General features: G+C 40.4%; 1 protein-coding gene across 3 annotated transcripts in view; it reads right to left on the bottom strand.

Moving 5' to 3' along the window:
* Window positions 1-15,561, bottom strand: part of Ncoa5 (nuclear receptor coactivator 5) — a 31,124-nt gene extending 15,563 nt beyond the window's left edge. For 2 of the 3 annotated variants that reach the window (XM_046433418.2, XM_046433420.2), the window contains exons 1-2: window positions 15,407-15,561; window positions 2,865-2,931 (exon numbers count right to left, since the gene is read on the bottom strand). In XM_046433418.2, the coding sequence (XP_046289374.1) occupies window positions 2,865-2,902 (38 nt within the window). In that variant the 5' untranslated portion in view covers window positions 2,903-2,931; window positions 15,407-15,561. The remainder of the gene's footprint in view (window positions 1-2,864; window positions 2,932-15,406) is intronic. The other variant, XM_046433419.2, reaches the window with a different exon arrangement.
* Window positions 15,562-20,842: the final 5,281 nt, after the last annotated feature.

Here is a 20,842-nt window from a genome sequence, read left to right as displayed (position 1 = left end):
GGGATTGAACTCAGGGGAACTCAAGCACTGAGCCACATCCCCAGCCCTATTTTGTATTTTATTTAGAGACAGGGTCTCACTAAGTTGTTTAGTGCCTTGCTTCTGCTGAGGCTGGCTTTGAACTCACAATCCTCCTGTCTCAGCCTCCTGAGCTGCTCGGATTACAGGTATGCACCACCACACCGAGTGGAATGTGATGTTTGTAAGAGGTATATAAAGATGAGTTTTGTATTTATATTGTTGGTAAGGGACTCATTTTATTTATTTTTAAATTTTTGGTACAAGGGTTTGAAACCAGAGATGCTTAACCACTGAGTCACATTCCCAGCCCTTTCTATTTTTTTATTTTGAGACAGGGCCTTGCTAAGTTGCTGAGACTGGCTCTGACCTTGTGATCCTCCTGCCCAAGCCTGAATCACTGGAATTGCAAGTGTGTGACACTATACCTGGCTAGGAGCTCATTTTAAAAGGCCCTCTCCAATGCTGTTTGTTTGTGGAAGGACTATTACTTAAAAAGAAAAGGAGCATAAAACTATTTCCTCCCTTAAATTATGGAGTTGCATTTTAGGCTGGGATGAAATTAATTCAGCAATAGCTATGCTGGATTCCAACCAGGGGAGTTGGTGATTTCCCCAACACTGTAAATGTGTGATTATCTTATCTACATTTAACTTGAAATGTTAAAAAGCATTTGGCTAAGTATTATAAGGATGATATAAAATACCCTTTCAATCCATAAAAGAGCCGGGCGTGGTGGTGCATACCTGTAATCCCAGCAGCTTAGGAAGCTGAGGTAGGATGATCCTGAGTTCAAAGTCAGCCTCAGCAAAAGGCGAGGTGCTAATAAGCAATTCAGTGAGACCCTGTCTCTAAATAAAATACAACATAGGGCTGGGGATGTGGCTCAGTGGTCAAATGCCCCCAAGTTCAATCCAAGTACCCTAAATAAATAAATAAATAAATATTTCTATGCATAAAAGAAACAAAAACTAGTCTCTACTCTTCAATGTATTTGTGTATATGCTTTCTTTTAATCTTTAAAAACACAGATACCACTACCCAGAGATCACAAGCATCATGAGGAAAGAGGGAGGAAGGATTTTACTTTTTAGTTACAAATTCCTACTCCTCCTGATAAGCCACTTAGTTGAGAAACACACATCAGAGCTCTTTTGAAAATTAAACACATACACCATGTTTCTTTTCAAGCCACCTGGCAACTACAATTTCTAATGGGAGCCCCATGTTTCTGATCATTAGAGGCGAACACTTAGCCACCCCTATTCCATAATTACTGGGACAATGTGGAAAATGATACAGATGGGACTGCCCAATATCTGCAGAATAGTTGGATACATCCTAATGGAAACAGTCATCATATGGAACTGCTGAAGCTCTAAGAATTTATTTATGTTCTTCAGGCTACTCACATACTCACAAAGCAACCAACACAGCATCTACCTGCAAGCTGAAGGCATTCTTTATAGTGTTGAGAGGACAGACAGAATGCTAATGTATATGCCCACTTCTGCAGTGAAACCAATGGATGGCCAGGGCATTTGCATGACAGTTGTTGTATGACTGTTGTGTTGGATTCAACTCCTCTGTCCAGGTAGAATGAACAAAAAAAAAAAAAAAGAACACCAGAATCAGCAGCTCCACCTTGCCCTGAGGGTCTGCTTGAACTCTGCAGAGTAGAAGAGTAGAAACATATACTCTATTCCTGGTAGCTAGAAAATACTCTCCCTTCACATTCAAGTAGGAGTATGTACATAAAACATACAGCAACCATTTTTTCTTATAATAAGATACGTGTTTTTGCCCCAAGCAGGGTAGCTATGTTTGAGAACTCAATTAGTTGGATATATTCCTGGGTCCTGTGGAATTACCAGTATAGACTACAACTCACTGTATTCAGCAGTGTTCAGTTCACTGTAGGAAATGTAGTTTACTATGGGATGTAGTTTAGTTATGTACTTTCTGTGGAAAATTGGCATTACCTAGGGGCAAAGGCAAAATCCATATTGAGTATCCAGTTGAGCCTTGAAGAGACACGAGATATGAAATATATCTATCTGCATTCCACACAAAACTGCACACACTGCATCCACTTGTGTGTTGTTATGGAACCAGAAAGCTTGAATGTAATATGCGCATCTTTGGTGCAAATGGTAACATTTTAAAACTCTTCACTGAGAAGGGACCGATTTAATTCATATCTTGAGGGAATACATCAGGACTATCTCTTTTGTATATACTGGAAAGAAGAATACAGTGGGAAAATGTCTTCTATTTCCAGGAAAGCTAAGAAAAAGGGAGACTTTTGAGAGGTGAAGTGTTTTGCCCTTTTTATTTCCCCTCAAACAGGTAACCCAAGCATGCGAGCAAACAGGGGATCTGCAGCACAGGCATAGCAGCAATCTCTCAAGAGGCTCTTCCCGTAAACCTGGGTTAACATCTGGACCGGCAGCCATTTGGAATGAAGAGTCGAATCTCTGCTGCCTGCTGCAATGCAGCATGGCACACACCACCGACCCTGGGGCACTCCTTCTGCTCTGGAGGCTCCCATTGACACGTGTGCTGGGGAAAGACAGAGGTTTATCCTCTTCCAATGGCCTGCAACTCATGTTGCAAGCTGAACTTGCTGGGTTTGCCACCGAAAACACAAAGCTTCCTCTGCATCTCCTGATGTATTGTTTAAAAAAAGCAGCAAGGCCCTTCACACAAGGTTCATATTCTTATTGTTTGCTTGAGCGTTTCTGATTTGCTGGGGGGGGAAGAAAAGACCCTTGATGTATGCAGTTGGGCTTAACTCCCCAGAGCCCAACTCTCCCAAGGTAACTCACTGCTTCAGGGTACTTTACCTTCGTGTGGGGCTGGGTCTTGATGGAGCCGTATTCATATTTCTTCTTTCCGCTGCCTTATTAATATCTGAAAAGAATAATCAACCCATCTGTTCAATGCTACGGAATAAAAACAAGATCATCAGCACATTTTAAATGAAAGCAACAACAAAAAACTACAATGACAACCAGATGGTATGAGAAAATCCATTCAGCAGAGAGACACTGTCACTTGGGCAATTTTTATTATTAAGTTAAGGAGTACATTGTCACAGCTTGGTAAAGAATGTCCCTTTTAATAATTTGTATAAAACTGATTATATCATTGCTTTAACACCCTGCGAAGCCCAAAATGTATCGTTGCCCCCTCCAAAGGAAGAAAAAGGTTGTTTTCTTAATTACTGGAGAATCAGTTGTAAGATTTCTTTGTAGGGAAGAAAGTGGAGAAAAGGAGTTTGGTAAAAACAAAAACAAAAAAGAGTAAAGGCAAATAATTCTATTTTATGTTACAAAGGAGTAATAGGAGGAAACTGAGGTCTCAAGACTTTCAATATTTCATGAAGCAGGGCCTCCTTTTAGTGTGCCTTGTATTGTACTCCCATCAAACAAAATCTTCCAGAATGACATGTAGGACAGAAATTTTGGGGGGATAATCAAAGAATATTACCTGTTAATATATATAAATTTCACAGATAAGTACTTTAAGAATAAGAATTGGCATTTGGTACAGTGGAGTTAGGCAATAAAAGACTCCTCATAGGAAGTTTTAATTAAGAGAAGACCAGCATATACAACTAGATAAGGTAATCTTATAAGCTTATAGGAAAACTTATAACCCATTTATGCAGTAAAAGCCTGATTTACCAAAAATAAAGCATATGCTTTATAAAAACTGAAGTGAATAATAAATAAATAACATCATGCTGTAAGAACTGATGAGATCTTCTAAAGAAACATACCAATCTATACCCACAAATAATACTTCACAATTTTTATATGACTTATACATTTTAATTAAAAATTTTGTACTTCAGATGAACGGAGAAATAAACTGCTTCTTGCTGTAGTGTAGTTTTGTTCCTCTTGTTCCACATTAAGCAATTAATAGCATATCTAATGACTCAAATGGTATTAAGCACTCACATAATTAGAGTGCTTTAAAATAGTAATTATGTATTTTAAAAATCTTGGAGCAGTTTCCTATCATGTGAGACCTACAGCAAAAACAAGAAACTTAGGGATCTGTTATAATAGACTTTATCCTGCTACACTGCCAGATTTTGAATTCCCATTTAAGTGAGAATGATCCTCAATTCCATTTTAAATTACAAGTCTCCATGATACCTAGGAGAGGGATAGCTTTGACAAAACTGAAGAAAACTTGTCTAAACAGAGAAGCAGAGTTCGCCTAACATACTTCTATCTTTTCAACTGATCAAAGGATATAACTACTCTTTTAAAAAAAAAAAATCCCTATATAAAACTTAGCCAATAATTTCTGACCATAGCTTTGGTATGCACAATTTATAACCTTTTTGGGGGGGCAGGGGGGACAGACAGTACTGGGGATTAAACACAGGGCCTTCCACATACTAAGTAAGTGCTCTATCACTGAGCTACATCCCATCCCTTTTTTATTTCATTTTGAGACAAGGTCTCACTAACTTGCCCAAGGATATCATGCTTGGGATCCTCCTGGCTCAGCTTCCCGAGTAGGTGGGATTATACATGTGCACCACCACTATGACTAATAATTTCAAACCCTTAAAGTTCACCAACTTCTGAATTATATATTATATAATGACAGGCCTTACAGGGAATATCTAATTCTTTATTATGTAACTGTGAAGAACAGCAGTTCAGGTTTGGAAGGGCTTACTGACCTAGGCTGCTCATTTACTTTATATCACTTTCTAATATAGGCCAGATATGATTCAGACGGAAATGTAAAGTCTCTTATTATTTAAGTAGTTTTCAAAGTATCACTGGAATACAGTATGTGTATAAAGATTTCTTTTAAGTTAGTCACATCTTCAGCATATATTTTTTAATGGTTTTATGAACAAAACAAGTTCAACTAAACATTGACTAGAGCTGATAAGCATTTAGGTAAGAGTACAGAATATATGGTACTCCTTTAATTGGTAAATTTATATTCATGCTATAATTTCTCCTCCACATATGAAAAGGCTAGTATTATACTGTATCCAGTTCTGCGAGGTCCTATATACAGAACTGAGGAGACCAAAGTAATCATGTTATTTGAGGCAAACTGGTTCCAGATAGAAGGAAGGAGATAAACATTTTACTTTTATGTCAATATATATATATATATATATATATATATATATATATATATATATATATACACACAGACACACAGACACACACACACATATATGTATTTTTTTTTTCAGTGATAGGGATTGAACCCAGGGCTACTCTATTACTGAGCTACATCCCAGGCCTCTTTATTTTTGAGATAGGGTCTCTCTAAGATGCCCAAGTTGGCCTCAAACTTGTAATCCTTCTGCTTCAGCCTTTCAAGCTGCTGGGATTACAGGTGTACACCACTGTGCCCAGCAATAATTTTTTGCTTTTTGCAGTTACTTGAAAGATTATTGAAAGAATATTCAAGATTAAACCTTTTTATAGTTTTTTTTTTTTTAGTTGTAGTTGGATACAATACCTTCATTTTATTTATCCATTTTGTGGTGCTGAGGATTGAACCCAGCACCTCGCATGCACTAGGTGAGTGCTCTACTGCTAAGCCACAACTGCAGCTCCTCAAGATTATATCTTTAAACCATTTTTGAATTGTAATTTGTCTCCTAATATCCACTTTCTTTGAGTAGTCCAAAGCAAGTATTTTTGGATGGTGTGGTTTATGTTTCATCTACAAAAAAATACTTTTAGAACATTTTTAGAGGCTAGCACACTTTTAGTATAGTATGTCAAGTGTTTGTCTATTCACCTTAAGAACTCCTTAAACTCCCATTTTAGCTGAAATATGGAGAAAATGAGAAGTGGAATTTATTATTTTGTGAAAACAGGGACTGAACCCAGGGTACTGTGCATGTTAGGTAGTGCTCTACCACTGAGGTGCATCCCTAGCGCAAGATCTGGAAATTTTTTGTTAAGTCTCATCTCTATTCAAGAGGATTGCCCAGATTAGAGTAGGGCTGGGAGGTTTCAGTGAGTTATGAAAACACAACCAACCCTTATATACAAAAATTCCTAATAGATGTGCACATACAACTTTTGGAAAACCTCTGGGCTTCTGTACATTAGAGGTGGGACATTCACTTAAAAATTTTCTTTGCAACTACTGTGACTGGTAAAGGGACCTTTGTATTCACTAATCAGATTATTAAATTCTTAGAGCACTATATAATTGAAAGCAAGGAAATAGAAGTGAAGTTAATGTAAAGGAGGGGAAAAGGGTAGCCAGTTTGGAGATCTTTCTGGATATTTGATGGGGAACTATGATTGGGAAAAAATTAATCAACAAGAAGTAACAAGTAATAACTTAGGAGTCTTTCTAACAAGAGGTGGAATGCCTCCTTTGTATAGAAAAGGGGAGACGGTACTTCTCATCCTTTCTGCTATACTTTATCCTGGCCAATTGCCTCTAGGACACAGTTGATCTCTCGTATATTCTCCACTGTAGCTTGAAAGGTACTTATACAACTTTAAAAATTATATTAGCAATATGAATGATATTCAAAATCATTATAATCACTGAGATGCTTAACCTTGGCCTGAATAGCTCTAATTTCCAAGTAAGTAGTCTTTTGAAAACTTTTCAAGTTTAAAGCACTTTTCAGTTAAAGATTTTTAAGTCAAGAAAAATAGCACCAGCTCAAGGGATTTACATAAGAGAGAGAGAAAAAAAAACTGGGAAAATAATCTAGAAAACATGTGCTATAAGGAAAAACCAAAAGAATGGGGTAAAGTGCTCCTAAAGAAAGACACAATATCTAATGTATAATTTTATTTTAGTATGCCAGACAGGGTTCACAAAAAATAATCCTTGAATAATGTTATAAATAAAAAGAAATGCAAGTGTCATTCACAGTACCAAGAACTGCTTTGCTCTATCTATTTTTTTGAACGGTACCGTCATAAAACAACTCTTTCAGTCTTAAAACCAAAATTTATACTTCACTGGCTTTAATAATAGAAAATAAGGACAAGAAATAAGAGTAGCATGAACTACGATGCTTAGTGACAGCACCACTATGGGCCACTGAAAGAACCCAGAAGCCTACACAATTTCAGTAACTACCTACAAATGAAACAAAACTTCCCAGAAGGCTGAGCTGAAAACCAACGAACAGCCAGGAATGACTAAATTGGAATTATATGAAGATAAAGATAATGCCACTTGGAAAACCATACTGACAATGACAGCAAATATCACTTATTAAATTCCCTAAATTAGGAGGAGAAATGAGAGTACTTTTCAATTCATGAAGATTACTTTGATGATATATTGTGACATCAGGGATATTGTAATGAGTTACATGTAACAAGTTAAGGATAAGAAAATGCTTGCTTTGTTCTACATCAACCCTTTAAACTAGCTCAACTCATATCTGACTTTCTCTTTCATTCTCAGTTAATTCTTATACCTTTAACTGTATTTGCATAATATTCCTGAGAATACGGATGAAGGAAATGAAAATGTATATTTACAAAATGTTTGCTCTGTTCCTGGGCCTGTACTAAGAACATGATGTACATTTATTTCATTTAAACCTTTTCTAACTCTAGGAGTTTAGTACAACCTGATTTCTTTTCAGCAAATGAGGAAATTTAAGGGTTAGGTAAATTAGATGACTTATCCGAGGCCACACTACTATCAGAAAGCAAAGATGGGGTGGATGGGGTGCACACCCAGGTCCCTCTCGCACAAAGTGCTTAAACATTATGCTACACCGCCTCCAACAGGGAGTGGAAAGATGTGGTTCCCATTTACACTGGTCTTGCTAGGACTCCTGGATCAAATGCTGGTGGAACCCTGAAAAGGCCCAATCTACACTTGCCAATGTTTAAATGCCTCATAGACACTCAACAGGGTAGGGCCTACTTATTCAATTACCACTCCAATTTCTGTCACCTCAAACTACAATGTTTTTGGTTTCTTTGCACTTCAACTCTTCAGACAAAAATTCTTTATCAACATTAATTTACTCCCCCTTTTACTATTACGTGTGTGTGTGTGTGTGTGTGTGTGTGTGTGTGGTGCTAGGGACTGAACCCAGGGTCTCCTACTGGCTCCATACTGCTTTAGTACTAGAAAACAAGGACAAGAAATAAGAGTAGCATGAACTACGATGCTTAGTGACAGCATCACTAGGGGCCACTGAAAGAACCCAGAAGCCTACACAATTTCAGGAACTACCTACAAATGAAACAAAACAAGAGGTAACAAGTAGCAACTTAGGAGTCTTTTTAACAAGAGGTGGAATGCCTCCTTTTTATAGAAAAGGGGTGATGCTGGGCAAGCACTCTACCATTGAGACACACCCCCAGCCCTACTCTGGAGAATTTAATCAAGATGCTTATTTTCTCTGAATCTACATATCCTTCTTGATAAAACAGATATTCTGCTTGTGTTGACTATACTGATTCAAGGAGAAAAATCAACCACAAGAAAAACTTACTAGTTTGGATTCACAAAAGTTAAGCTAACATATACCAGTAAAAAATTCTGAATTACAAAAATTATAAAGTGTGGGTTTAATTAAAACAGGCAAAATTTAAACTGAATTGTACAAGTAGAGAACTTAGTATTCCTAATAAATTAAGCTGTTGAAAAGGTCAGCTTATATTTATTACACTAAATGCTTCATTGACTCACCCATTGCCAAATGCCTACTATGTGTTACACCTGTACTAGGCCTTAGATATGTGGAAATGACGAGGCTTGAGATCCTAATTAAAAGAGCTCACTTTAATAAAGGGGAGAGGTACAGACACACATACACACACATATATAAATTACAATATAAAGTATGATTATTGTAGCGATTAGAAGAACTAGGTGCAGGACAAAAATTAGACTGAGAAGTATGTGTATGTGTGTGTGTGTGTGTACGCGCGCGCAGCAGGGTGATGGAGAAGATGAAGACCTAAAAGAAACATTTAAATTGGGACATGAGTAGTTTACCAGAAAGAAGAAATTTGTTTCAGAACATGCAAAGGTAAGAGAAACATAGTAGGTTGAAAACTACAGGAAATTCAGTTTGGAGAATATGGGGATAGGAGGAAGAAAAAGACGAATGACAAAGGAAGCTACAGTTACTATTCTAGACTGTAAAGCACTTTGCTATGGAAAAGGAAGAAATTGGTGGTGAGAGGAACTGTTAGGAAGCCATGAATAAATAAGAGTCTCAGTGAAGCCAAATTAATGAAGCTTTACTATATGCATATCATCCTAAAAAGGAGGAGGGGGGGTTTGAACCTAAGATATTCAACGTATTCCCCATTATAGTAATGTTCTTTTTTTTTTTATTAAATAGTTTTCATTGTAGATGGATACATAAACACATACACACACACACATATATATATATGTTGTTGATGGACTTTTGTTTTATTTATTTATTTATATGCGGTGCTGAGAATAGAACCCAGTGCTTCACACATCCCAGGCAAGCGCTCTACCACTGCGCCACAATCCCAGCCCCACTTATTTATTTTTATGTGGTGCTGAGGATTGAACCCAGTGCCTCACACATACTAGGCAAGTGATCTACACCACTGAGTCACAACCTCAGCCCTATAGTAATGTTCTTAAAAGAACACTGATGTCAACACTGAAAGAAACAGGTGGGAGAAAAATTTAAAAGATCATGATTTCCTTTAATAAAGGGGTGTAAAATGGATTGATGGACAGGAGTCAGTAATTAATATTCACCAATCTACTAATTCAATTCACTGCTCAGGAACAGACAATAAATCATTATTCTTCATTTTCTTAACATCTTTTTCTTCAAAAAAAAAAAAAAAAAAGGTTGTAATAAGAAACACAAAAAAATTTATGTTTTTTCCTTTTTGGTGTAGTACTCAGGACTACATGCTAGGCAAGCTCTTTACCACAGAGCTATAGCACCAGCTTAACTGTTGCCCTCCAGCTTAACTGTTTTTAAGTGTACTGTTTAATATTCATGTGTGTTTACATTACTGTGCCAGAAGAGTGTCACATTTTTTTCATCGTGTAAAACTGAAACTCTATATATTAAACTTTCCATTTCTCTCTTTATATAGAATCATTTTTTCCATACATCACTTTCTTTAATCAAGATATGTCAGCACCACCTGAAAAGAAGTAAAAATTAGGCCCTGTCTCAAACTTATAGAATCTGAGTACTGAGCCCAGGAATCTGTATTTTAACATTATTTCTCAGGTGACTCTTGGCAGGTATTTGGGGACTACTACTCCAATTTATTTATTTCTTTAGCTTTCACAGCATAACATACTTAGGCTCTCCATTTAGAAATATCCTTAAGCCTGTATTCAAGGGGAAATAACCCATAAATGTAACCTATTTACAAAGAAAATGTTATGACAATAGCTAAAATCTATAAAAATATAATCCCTGAAAACAGTATAAAAAGCACAATCACAATGCTACCTCCAAAGGAAACTGAATCATCACCAAGTTTCCAAAGTGCTGAAGTTAATAAGATGCAATTATATGGCTACTGGCCCCTTCCACAGGAGGAGTGTGCAATCCACCACTTTTAATTCCATCTAAAAAAAGTATCCCAAACAGTTAAGCTTTTCTTCTTCCAATTACTTAGTTTAAAAAGGCAGGAAATATACTCGCCACTGACATTGTCACTTTTCAATAGCATGTTATTTACTTCTTTGGCTAATGAAGGGCAAACTGCCAACTAAAGTTCTCGAAATTCTGCAAACCAGAGTGTCAATATGGTTTTCCTCCTGGGGGCCAGAAGCTTTGATTCTTCTTTGAGGCATTTTGTTTTCATACCTAAATGTAACTCTTGGCAAAAAGGGAAAAAAAGGCCACACGTATAATTTCACATCTGCACCATTAAACATAAAGTGTTTGAAAAAAAATTTAAAGTTAATAAGCATACCACACGGTTTTGGTAGATACACTTTCTTTGTTCTGAAAAAGGTGAAACCACTCTAATACTATGAAGGGAAGGAATTAAAACATTTAAAGCTTCACAGATATTCTAAATATTCTATTGTCTGTAGTTTAAACTACACACTTGATCTTATCCAAAAGGCCAAGAAGTGATCTAGTTCAAACTATGAAGCCAAAAACATTTTATGGTCAAGCTCTTGCTTAAAGCAAACCTAACCATAAACCACAGTTGTCAATGCCAATTAGTAATCTGGGATATTATTAGATTAGTCCTAGAATCTGTTTTAACCTCCTTTTTCCAGTGAAAACTTGGTTTTTTAAAAAAGTACTGTATCAGGGATTCTCCAACTGCAAGATACATAAATCCTCTTCCAGGGTGGGTTTTGAAAGATGGATTCCTGGGGCCCTACCTCCAGTCAGTTAGGAGTTGGGGAGAAGGAACTACATCCAAGAATCTGTCTCCAACATGTTGTTCTGGTGACTCTGAGGCAGTTTTCTGGAATCAGATTTTTTTCCTTGGGGTGGGGGGTGGGGGTGCCCAGGCCCTCATGCATGCTAAGCAAGAGCTCTATCAAAGTATGTCCTCAGCCCAGGGATCAGATTTTGATGTTGTCTTTTAATTTTTTTATTTAGTCATTGATAAACCTTTATTTTGTTTACTTATTTTTATGCAGTGCTGAGAACTGAACCCAGTGCCTTATACATGCTAGTTAAGCGGTCTACCACTGAGTCACAACCCCAGTCCAATAAATCATAAAGTTTCCCAAAGCTTGCATTTATAGTTCCAGTAATTCCCTAAGTTTTAAAATTTTATTAAAATACTGTTTTCCTAATTTTTTCTTTTGGATACCAAAATTAATTTTAGAAGAAAGATTAAAAATAAACATATCATCTGAAATACATGTTATTACTTTCTTATCCAATTATATAATGAAGTATACTCAAAGTCAAAATACTTATAGTTCAAAATTCTCAATATTTTGTCCACTAACTGCAGGATCAGCCTAATCTTTAGTAATTTAATCACCACAGAGCCAAACCAGGCTCTAAAACTAAAGATTGTAAGATCCACTAAAGCTAAAGATGTAATACCTTGCAACATAAGCTGCGCTGATTCTTGTTTGCAGTTTCCTAATCCTTTTATATAAGTCAACAGTGTTCTTAACATGAAATAAGGGGAAATGAGTTCAGTCCTATGGGTCTGGAGAAGTTCTGATTCTTACAAGGGAAATTATTTCAACATTAAAGTAACTGGTTCAGATGACCTATATTAGTGCTTAAATTTTAGTGATAGAATGAAGAATGAAAATGACCATCCGATCCCTATAAATATTCAGATCTGGTGGTAATAAAACTACCATTTAAAAAGCAGCAGGCATGCTGTATTATATATTAAGTTGTCAGTATACTCCATATTTCCTTAATGTGTTCTGCTTCAGACAGTAGCCTTACCCTGATCCAGTCATTAATAAACATAAGTTAAAAGGGTACTGCCCTTTTAACCCCTTGACCGGTTAACTCTGCTTAAGCAGAATAGTCTAAAAAAAAATGTGCATGGTGTTCACCAGACTAATCATTTGGCATAAAAAATTTGACACTGAACTTTATAAGTATTTATCTTGAAGACACATGGCAATCATTAGTAAACTTCAAGCTACAAAGAGGAAACAAGCACAATATAAAGTAGTCAGTTGTGGGGAACACTATGACCTCAAGATGTTTGTGGGAGGATTGTGAGAAAGGCATGATGAAACCATCCCCTCTTGGACATCTACATTGCACATGCTTAGCACACAACAGCCTCTGACAAGTTCTGGAATACCTTAACATTTCCCAAGTTGCTTGACTAGGAAATCTTTTATCTTCAGCAATAGCGTTTTCGGATTTTTGTTTGTTTGTTTGTTTGTTTGGTGGGGGGGATTGCACCCGGGGGGCTTTATCACTGAGTTATACCCCAGTCCCTTTTATTTTTTAAGACAGGGTCTTGCTGAGTTATCAGGCTGGCCACGAACTTTTGATCCTCCTGCGTTAGCCTCCCAAGTATTTAGGATTACAGGAATGAGCTAGCCCACCAATATCTTGAATATGTTCTGCTAAATATGTGATCTTGGGTAAAATAATATGTTTGAGCTATTCTTTCCTTACATGCAAAAATAAATAAATAATAATAATAACACCAGTCTATCTCACAAAATGATTGGCAGGGACAAATGAACTGATACTTGCCATTTGCACTGCTAGATATATGTTACCATTACTACTAAGAGTAGCAGTGAGTTTAGAAAAAGAGGTTATATGCTTCAGATGGGGAGTAAAGAAACAAAAGAACAGCATAAACTGAGGGGAATAAAAAGTCAAATATATTTCCTCCAAAGGTTTTCCATTTTTTTTTTCTTTTATAAAGTTTTCCATTCTTAAAAGCACAACTAAATTCCAATAATCCTCATAGTAGTAACAAGGTTACAAAGGCACTGCCATCTGCAGGCCACAGACATGGAATGCTTGCAATGGTTATTTAAAATGAAGTTTCAAACCATCAAACCTTTTCTCATGAGACTTCAAAACCTTTCCAAAAGATGTGTATTTTTAGCTTGAGTACATAGTTGAAGTTACAAGTGCTGAAGTTCTGAAACTGACTCCCTGGTAATATTAAATTCTCCTTTCTTTTCTACACAGAACTGATGCCTAGAAATTTGAAGATGATCAGCCCTTATGTCAACTCTATATTGTGATCATACCAAGGAAATTCCTAAAGAATATGGATTTTTTTTTTTTTAAACAGACGAGTGGGTGGGGGGACTTGAATGGCCCAAGCTGACTTTTCTTTTCCTTTGAATGAATTAAGTAGATGTGCTCTCACTTAAAAATACAGAGCTTAGGAACAGACTATTAACTTATAATATCTGTCAATGCCTCTTTTAAATACGTGTTGTTCACAGGCATGCAACACTGAGCAGTCTGCAACCAGAAAAATTCCTTCCACTGTGCCTTGGCAATATGGTTCCTCTAGCACATTTTACAAGGAAAAATCAGTGTTTGTTTTCGATTAAGAGAATACGCCAGAAATATTTTAAGAAATATCTGGAGGGTGACAGATGAACAAAAGGAAAGGCAAACAAACAAAAACCTGAATGAAGGAAGAAACTGAGATTAACAAATAATAGCCAACTGATCTCCAATCTCCACAGGGTAAAGCTTGCATTTTACTGATTCCAAAAAGTTGACATAAAGTTAGTTTTCACACTCTGACTCATATAGAAAACATTAAATCCAGAGTTGTCAAAACCCAAGAAAGCTCCATCAGCGTTTGCAGACACATCTTTTTATGAATTGTCAGGTGACTACCACATCACAATGCTGTAAGAAAACCGAGGAGGCACATCGAATGCATTCGAGCAGACAGTTCTTGCAGTTCCTTGTAAGAACAGAGAACAGTTGACACCAAGAGGTCCCAGGGATTTCATGGGACCTGTAACGTGCACAGAATGAAAGCCCGAAGGACGACAATGAACCCCGTGCTCCTAGGGCAGCGTTTCCCAAAGCGTGGAACGCAGAATAACTTCGGAGGAACAAGGACGCACTGTTTATTTTAATAGACAGGTATTTATTTTTTATGAGCATTAGGAAAATAACTGACTGTCCATTATACGGTTTGGGATTGAAATTTCTGCCTTAAACAAAATATACTCAAGGTTGGGGGGGGGTCAGTTTAAAGGAAAAAAAATAACATTCGGTTCACGGTACGGATGGCACACACGGACATAAAGGGGCAGGGCGGACTCCAGCTGGGGGCTCCGCGCCACGAGGGGCCCCTGCCGCCCTGGGGAGCGGGAGGCGCCCGCATCAGGACCCTGGAAAGCCAGCAGCCGCGGTCGCTCTTCTCCGGGACTCTGGGCCCAGGGTCCAGGGCGACCCAAGGGGCAGATTGTCACACGACACGGAGACGCCTGGAGGATGCAGCCAGGGGCCGCCCGGCAGCGGCGACGCGGGACAGCGCTCCGAACGCCGTGAGCGCCGCACGCCCGGGAGAACGCCCGCCGGGCCGCGCCGCCTCGGCCCGGGTTCGAAGCCCGGCTGCGCCGCCGACCGCGGAGGGCCCGCAGGCGAGCGCGCGCCTTCGCCGATTCGACAAGGGGGCGCGGGGCATGCGGCCCCACCCCGAGAGAAGCCGGGGAGCTAAGCGACGGTTCGCGACACACAGGCGGCTGCGGCACCTAGCCGCCGACCACAGCCCACCGCAGGCCAGCCCGCCCGGCCTGGGCCTGACGGGAGCCTGAGGCGGCCGCGCCCCACACCGGGCATGCGCAGCCCCGCGCGCTCCCGAAGAGGAGAGGCCGCGGCCGCGCGTCGAGCGGGCCCTCCCGCCTCAGCCTCCCCTCAGCCGCCTGCCCCTCAGCCCTAAGCCTAGGCGGATGGCTACCGCTTCCCGGCACTCACCGCTACCAGCGCGGTGGGCTCCCGGCCGTTCCTTCGCCTCAGGCCCGCCGCTGCCCCCTCCGCCTCAGCCCACCTGCCCGCCGTAGGACAAAGGCGCCACCAACCGACCGGCGCGGGCACGAGGCAATGGCGGCCGGGGCGGAGAGTGGAGATGGGGGCAGAGGGCGCGCACGCAGCGGCGGGTGCGGCGGTGTCGCAAGAGCGCGCGGGTTTACGGCAGGGCTGAGTTGGAGCGTCGATCTCCCTGGCAACGAAGGCGAGGAAGGGGCTCCGGGGCGGCGGTTGAGGACTGAGGGGTTGCCTAGCAACGGCGTCCCAGGTTGAGGATGGGCCCCAGGCCTGCTCATCCCTTCAAGGACTTGAGTCAAGCCTTTTTGTCTGTCTCCAGAGTGCTCACCTTACTCCTTTACTGTAGAAATGGAACATTAAAATCCCCAAATACTTTGGTTTAGTTTTGCGTAAAGCTAAAAACAAAAACCAGCCCCCTCCCCCCAGTAACTATAGACGGTTAGTCCTGCACCCTCCGAGGGCAAGGAACAAAGGAGCAGGGAGGAGGGAAATGTTTTATTTAAGTTTACATTTAAATAGGTTGTGTGCACTATTAGTTTCACTGACAGGAGGCAAAAGGCTTCCGGAGATATAGTCACAGGTTCTTCTTGAGTTATTTATTTCTTCCTGGAATATTCATTCAATGTCAAAAACAAATCAACAGTCGACCGTGAAGCATGTAAAATGTTGCATTTTTTCATTTATTGTATGGAGTGTATTTGTCACAGGGAATGGAATTTGCTCACACAATTTTAAACGCACTCTATTAATCACAGCCATGTATTACGAATCAGAAAGACCCTATAGTGTCTAGTCTTCCTTGATCTTAGTAAAAATGGTGGGGTGGAATTTTAAACACTATGAGAAGCCAGTTTCTTTGACACCTGTTCCTACATTCACCCACTCTTGAATGTGTGCGCATATGTGGCCCTGAGACCTGTTGTATACCTACTTGCTAGGCTCTGTCCTAAGCAAATGCAGGTGCATTTCTGCCCTTTTAGAGAATACAGTCTAGTGGAAAGGTAGGATTTAGGGGAAAAAAATCACGAGTGTGTAATAACAAACTGAGATATGTGCTATTGTTATGCTCGAATTCGGGACCCCCAAAGACCACCAGAGACCCAAGATTGATGTAAGCAGCAAAGAGGTGTTTATTGCGAGGTAGCTCGGTCCTCCGCGCACAGACACAGCAACTGGTGACGCTGAGAGGCCCCGAACCCAGGGTTTGCAGTATTTTTATACATTCTTTGGAGAGGGCAGGGACCCCCACATACATCATAGCCTCTTTTAGCAAATCATCACACACCGCGGGAAAATCAAATAACAACTCTAAAACATGATTAGCACATTCACTGGCGGGAACAAGTTGGGTAGGGGTGATTGGTCAGTACAAAAGGGGTATTCGTTTGAACTGATTGGTTTGAGCCAAGAGGGGTGAACGTGCTGAACTACATGGTTTCCCAACTTGTTATCAACCACCATAAACTACTAGGAGGGTCATCTGGCATCCCAGGTATTTCCCTGTCTCATGCTAATTGGTGTGGCAGGGTGAGACTGTGCCTAGGGATGCTCTGTGGGTTTTTCCAAGGACGAAGGCCATGTCCCTTCCTTGGACAGGCTTTGCTCTGAGACAGAGGCTGGTTTTTCACTATGATGGAAAGAAATGGGGCTTCTCAGAGGGTATAACTGGAACCACAGTGAACTCCAAGCAAAGTAATTATTAAATTCCTGATTTATAAGATAAATATCCAATAGTGGGATTGCTGAATCATATGGCATTTCTATTAGCTTCTTTAGGAATAGCTACACTGTTTCCCATAATAGTTGTGCTAAGTTGTATTCCTACCAACGGTGTATGAGGGTTCCCCTTTTTCTGTGATTTTAGGGATAAAGACACAAAGTATGTCAAATAATAGATACCCTCCAAATTTTCATACTTAATTCTATATAATGTAGGTTTTAAAATATGAAGAATTTAAAAAGGATAATGCTAATTAGATTATTAAGTTAAGGGAGCATGTTGTGAGTTTGGGGGGTTATATGGCATTTTTAAAATTCTGCACTTGTTGGGTGTGGACTTAAGCCAAAGTATATACTCACTGATAATTTAGCAAGCACTGAAGGAGTGTTTACAAGGTGCTTGGTTTTTTGGAGAATGGAGAATAAGATGATGATGTTCTTGTCCTTCGGGAGCTCACAACCCTTTAGGGAATACAAGTGTTAAACAAACCATAACAACCTAATGTATGATGAGTTTTTTGTGATAGAGGATCGATCAGTCATCTAAGGTGAAATGATATCTTGTTGTGGTTTTGATTTTTGGCCAGTATTTTTTCTAAAAACTTTTTTGACTGGGACCCTCTACAACATTATGTGTATAAATACATTTTGGGGTGGAAGGGAAAAGGAGGGGGCAGGGGATTAGCAAGGATGGTGGAATGTGATGGACATCATTATCCAAAATACATGTATGAAGACACGAATTGGGTGTCAACATACTATATATACAAACAGATATGAAAAATTGTGGTATATATGTGTAATAAGAATTGTAATGCATTCCGCTGTTGTGTATTTAAAAAAAAATAAAATCAATTAAAAAATTTCTAGGTAAAGGGATTTATATCTCTTATATCCTATTTTCAAAGGGCTCACATGACATTCCATTCCTTCTTGCTGTCTGAGAGGTGAGGAGAGGCGTGGAGAGCTGGGGAAGGGCTGCAGCGTAGCTTTACAGCTGCACAGTCCCCCAGCACTTGCCTGGGCTTCCTGGGGGCCTTCCCTAGCAAGTCGTGCAAACACATCTCCATTGCTCCAAATTTCCTGGATCAAGTCTCTTAGGAGAACTTACTGTTTCTGAAATCTCAGTGGAGCAGAACATAGGCTGGAAATCAGGGTCGTCTGGGTTTGTTCCTCTGTCCACCACTTCCTGCTGGGCAAACTTGGGGTCGTTCTTTAACCCCTGGCACCTCACTTTCTTCCCAGGTAAAGTGGAGGCTAAAAATAAGATATACCTCATTAGGTCAGCATGAAGTAGCATTTTTCATCCGGGGAATAGCTTAGAATCATGCCTGGTTTGTGATGTGGACCCTCAGCTCACAGTTTTCATCCTCTCTGGGTTGATTTTATGAGATCATGGTTCATGACTTTCTGTAGATTTGCTTGGACTGTTCTTATAGACCATTCCCAGAAAGCAAAGGCCCTTAGTTTTCATAGTCTGCACTGTCATAGGTGGAATAAGTGCCGCTGGAAGCTAATCATTTGGTCCTGGTCCCCTGGCATACTGGCATAAAGGTAGAGGGGACTCTGTGATGGTGAGCCCCAACAGAGCTCATGGCTCTGTGAAGCAAGATTCTATAAACAAAGTGGATCCAGATGGGAATATTCCCACTTGGCAAGCTCTGCTGCACATTGTAAAGGGTGGCTCAAGGAACAGTAGAATGGCCACCGTTAGATAGCCCCCTTGGGCAGGGTCACCTGGTTAGGAGCAATGCTTTTGGTCAGGACCACCCATGTCAGGATAGCTCTGTACAACTGTGGTACAGAGTTTGGTAGTCAGAATGATGGTCTCCCCCAAATGTCCATGTCCTAACCTTTGATACTTGTAAACATGTCACCTTGAATGATAGCAAGAACTTTGCATATGATCCTTGATCTTGTCAAGGGGAGATGTCCCTACATTATCCAGGTGGACCCAATGTGTTGCAAGGGTCCTTGTAAAAGGGAGGTAAGGGCTCAGAGACAGGGAATGAGGTGATACAGAAGCAGAGCAGGGAAGGAAGGAAGAGAGGGAGGAGAGAGGGAGGAGAGCGAGAAAGGAGTGGGGAGGGAGGGAGGGGCAGAAAGGAGGAGCGGGAGGCTGCACAGTGCTGCGTAGCTTTCAACATGGAGACGGGCCACGAGCCAAGGAATTCTCTAGAAGCTGGGAAAAGCAAAAAACAGATTCTCCCTAACCCCCCACCCCCAGAAGACCCAATTTTGACTTTTAACTTTCTTCTCTGCAGAAAACTTGATATATTTTTCCCTTTTCTAGTTTTAACATGGATTACTTTTCCCCTTTTAATAAATATTTAAATTTATTTTAATATATAACGTCACAAGTAGGTGTAATTAGATTCCTTTTCTCCCTACGTGATCTCAGCTCTAAATAACACTCCCAAATCATTTTTACATCTCTTCTTTGTCATATAACATTATTTTCTATAGGAGGATCAAATTCAGGGCTACCCACTGTTGCCATAACTTATCTGTCTCTTTTGAGGCAATAAACACTGTTTCACTTATTGTTACAGATTCAGTCATTCTGTTTCCAGAGCCATGTGGAATATGCTTGTGAGGACATCTCAAGTGTGTTATCCTTAATAAGCACTCACTACTCAGATGAACCGGTCCATCTGCCTAGTGCTCACCTGCATTGGAAATTCTCCAAAGATCCGTCTCCTAAGTTGTCTCTATGTCATGGGTTCATAAATAGAATATAAGTATAATAATCATACAGAAAGTAAAACAAGTTAGCTGGCCACTGGCTCACCATTTCCAGGAGATTCTGATTTGGTGAGTCCAGAGTAGAACTTGAGAATCTATATTTAAAAAAACAAAAGTCTCCCAGGTTTGCAAACCACTGGGCTGAGTAATTAAATTTGCAGAGATAACGGTAAGCCATTTGTCATGAGTCACCAACTTTCAGGGTTCCTTACAAATAAGGCAAACTAAGGATGTGAAATCTCCCCTGTGAAGGTTACGGTGGAGGCTGAATCCCAAGGCTGGGTGTTCCCTATTAAAAACTGAATGGTGGAAAGCAGCCGTTTTGGGGAACAGTATCTGGGAATCGGCGATATTTTGGGAAGGGCTTGTCTGGGCAGTTGTCACTCGGAGTCAGACTGGCTTATGGGACAGCAAGGGGCTGCAGCCACGGGAGGCTGGCTGGACGTCTCTTCCCGTGTCTCCACGTGCTCTTTCTGCAAAGGCCATTGGGGCTTCACGGTGGCCTCAGTGCGGTCGGCCATGCTGCCTACGTGGAACTCAGGGTTCTGAGAGTGGCTGCAAGAACCAGGCAGGAGCTGCAGTGCCTTGTGACAGAGCCTCGGGGTCACACAAGCCCGGCCAGATTCAAGGGAAAAGGACAGGGACCCTCTGTCTGTGAGGTCCTGCTCTAAGGGCACCTGGGACAGCGGTATAGTTGTGGCTGTCGTGAGACACTTTCTCCACAGTGGGGTCACCCCTCACCCCCACCTTCAGTGCCCCACATCCCTCCTCCCAGTCGACCGCCTGAGCCATTGTCACCTCCAGCTCGGAGCACCTGGACTGCCCCTCAGCTGGGCTCCCTCTTCCTACTTTTTCTTTCCTCTCTACTACCTCTCTCCTAGGCTCCGGGCTGTCTTTGTAAAA

This window comes from Marmota monax, unplaced genomic scaffold, assembly GCF_021218885.2.
Source record: "Marmota monax isolate L192 unplaced genomic scaffold, Marmota_monax_Labrador192_F-V1.1 WCK01_AAM20220418_F8-fsc00014, whole genome shotgun sequence".
NCBI classification, from domain to species: Eukaryota; Metazoa; Chordata; class Mammalia; order Rodentia; family Sciuridae; genus Marmota; species Marmota monax.
Note: the sequence above shows the minus strand (reverse complement) of the source record. Positions and strands in the feature narration are given on the sequence as shown.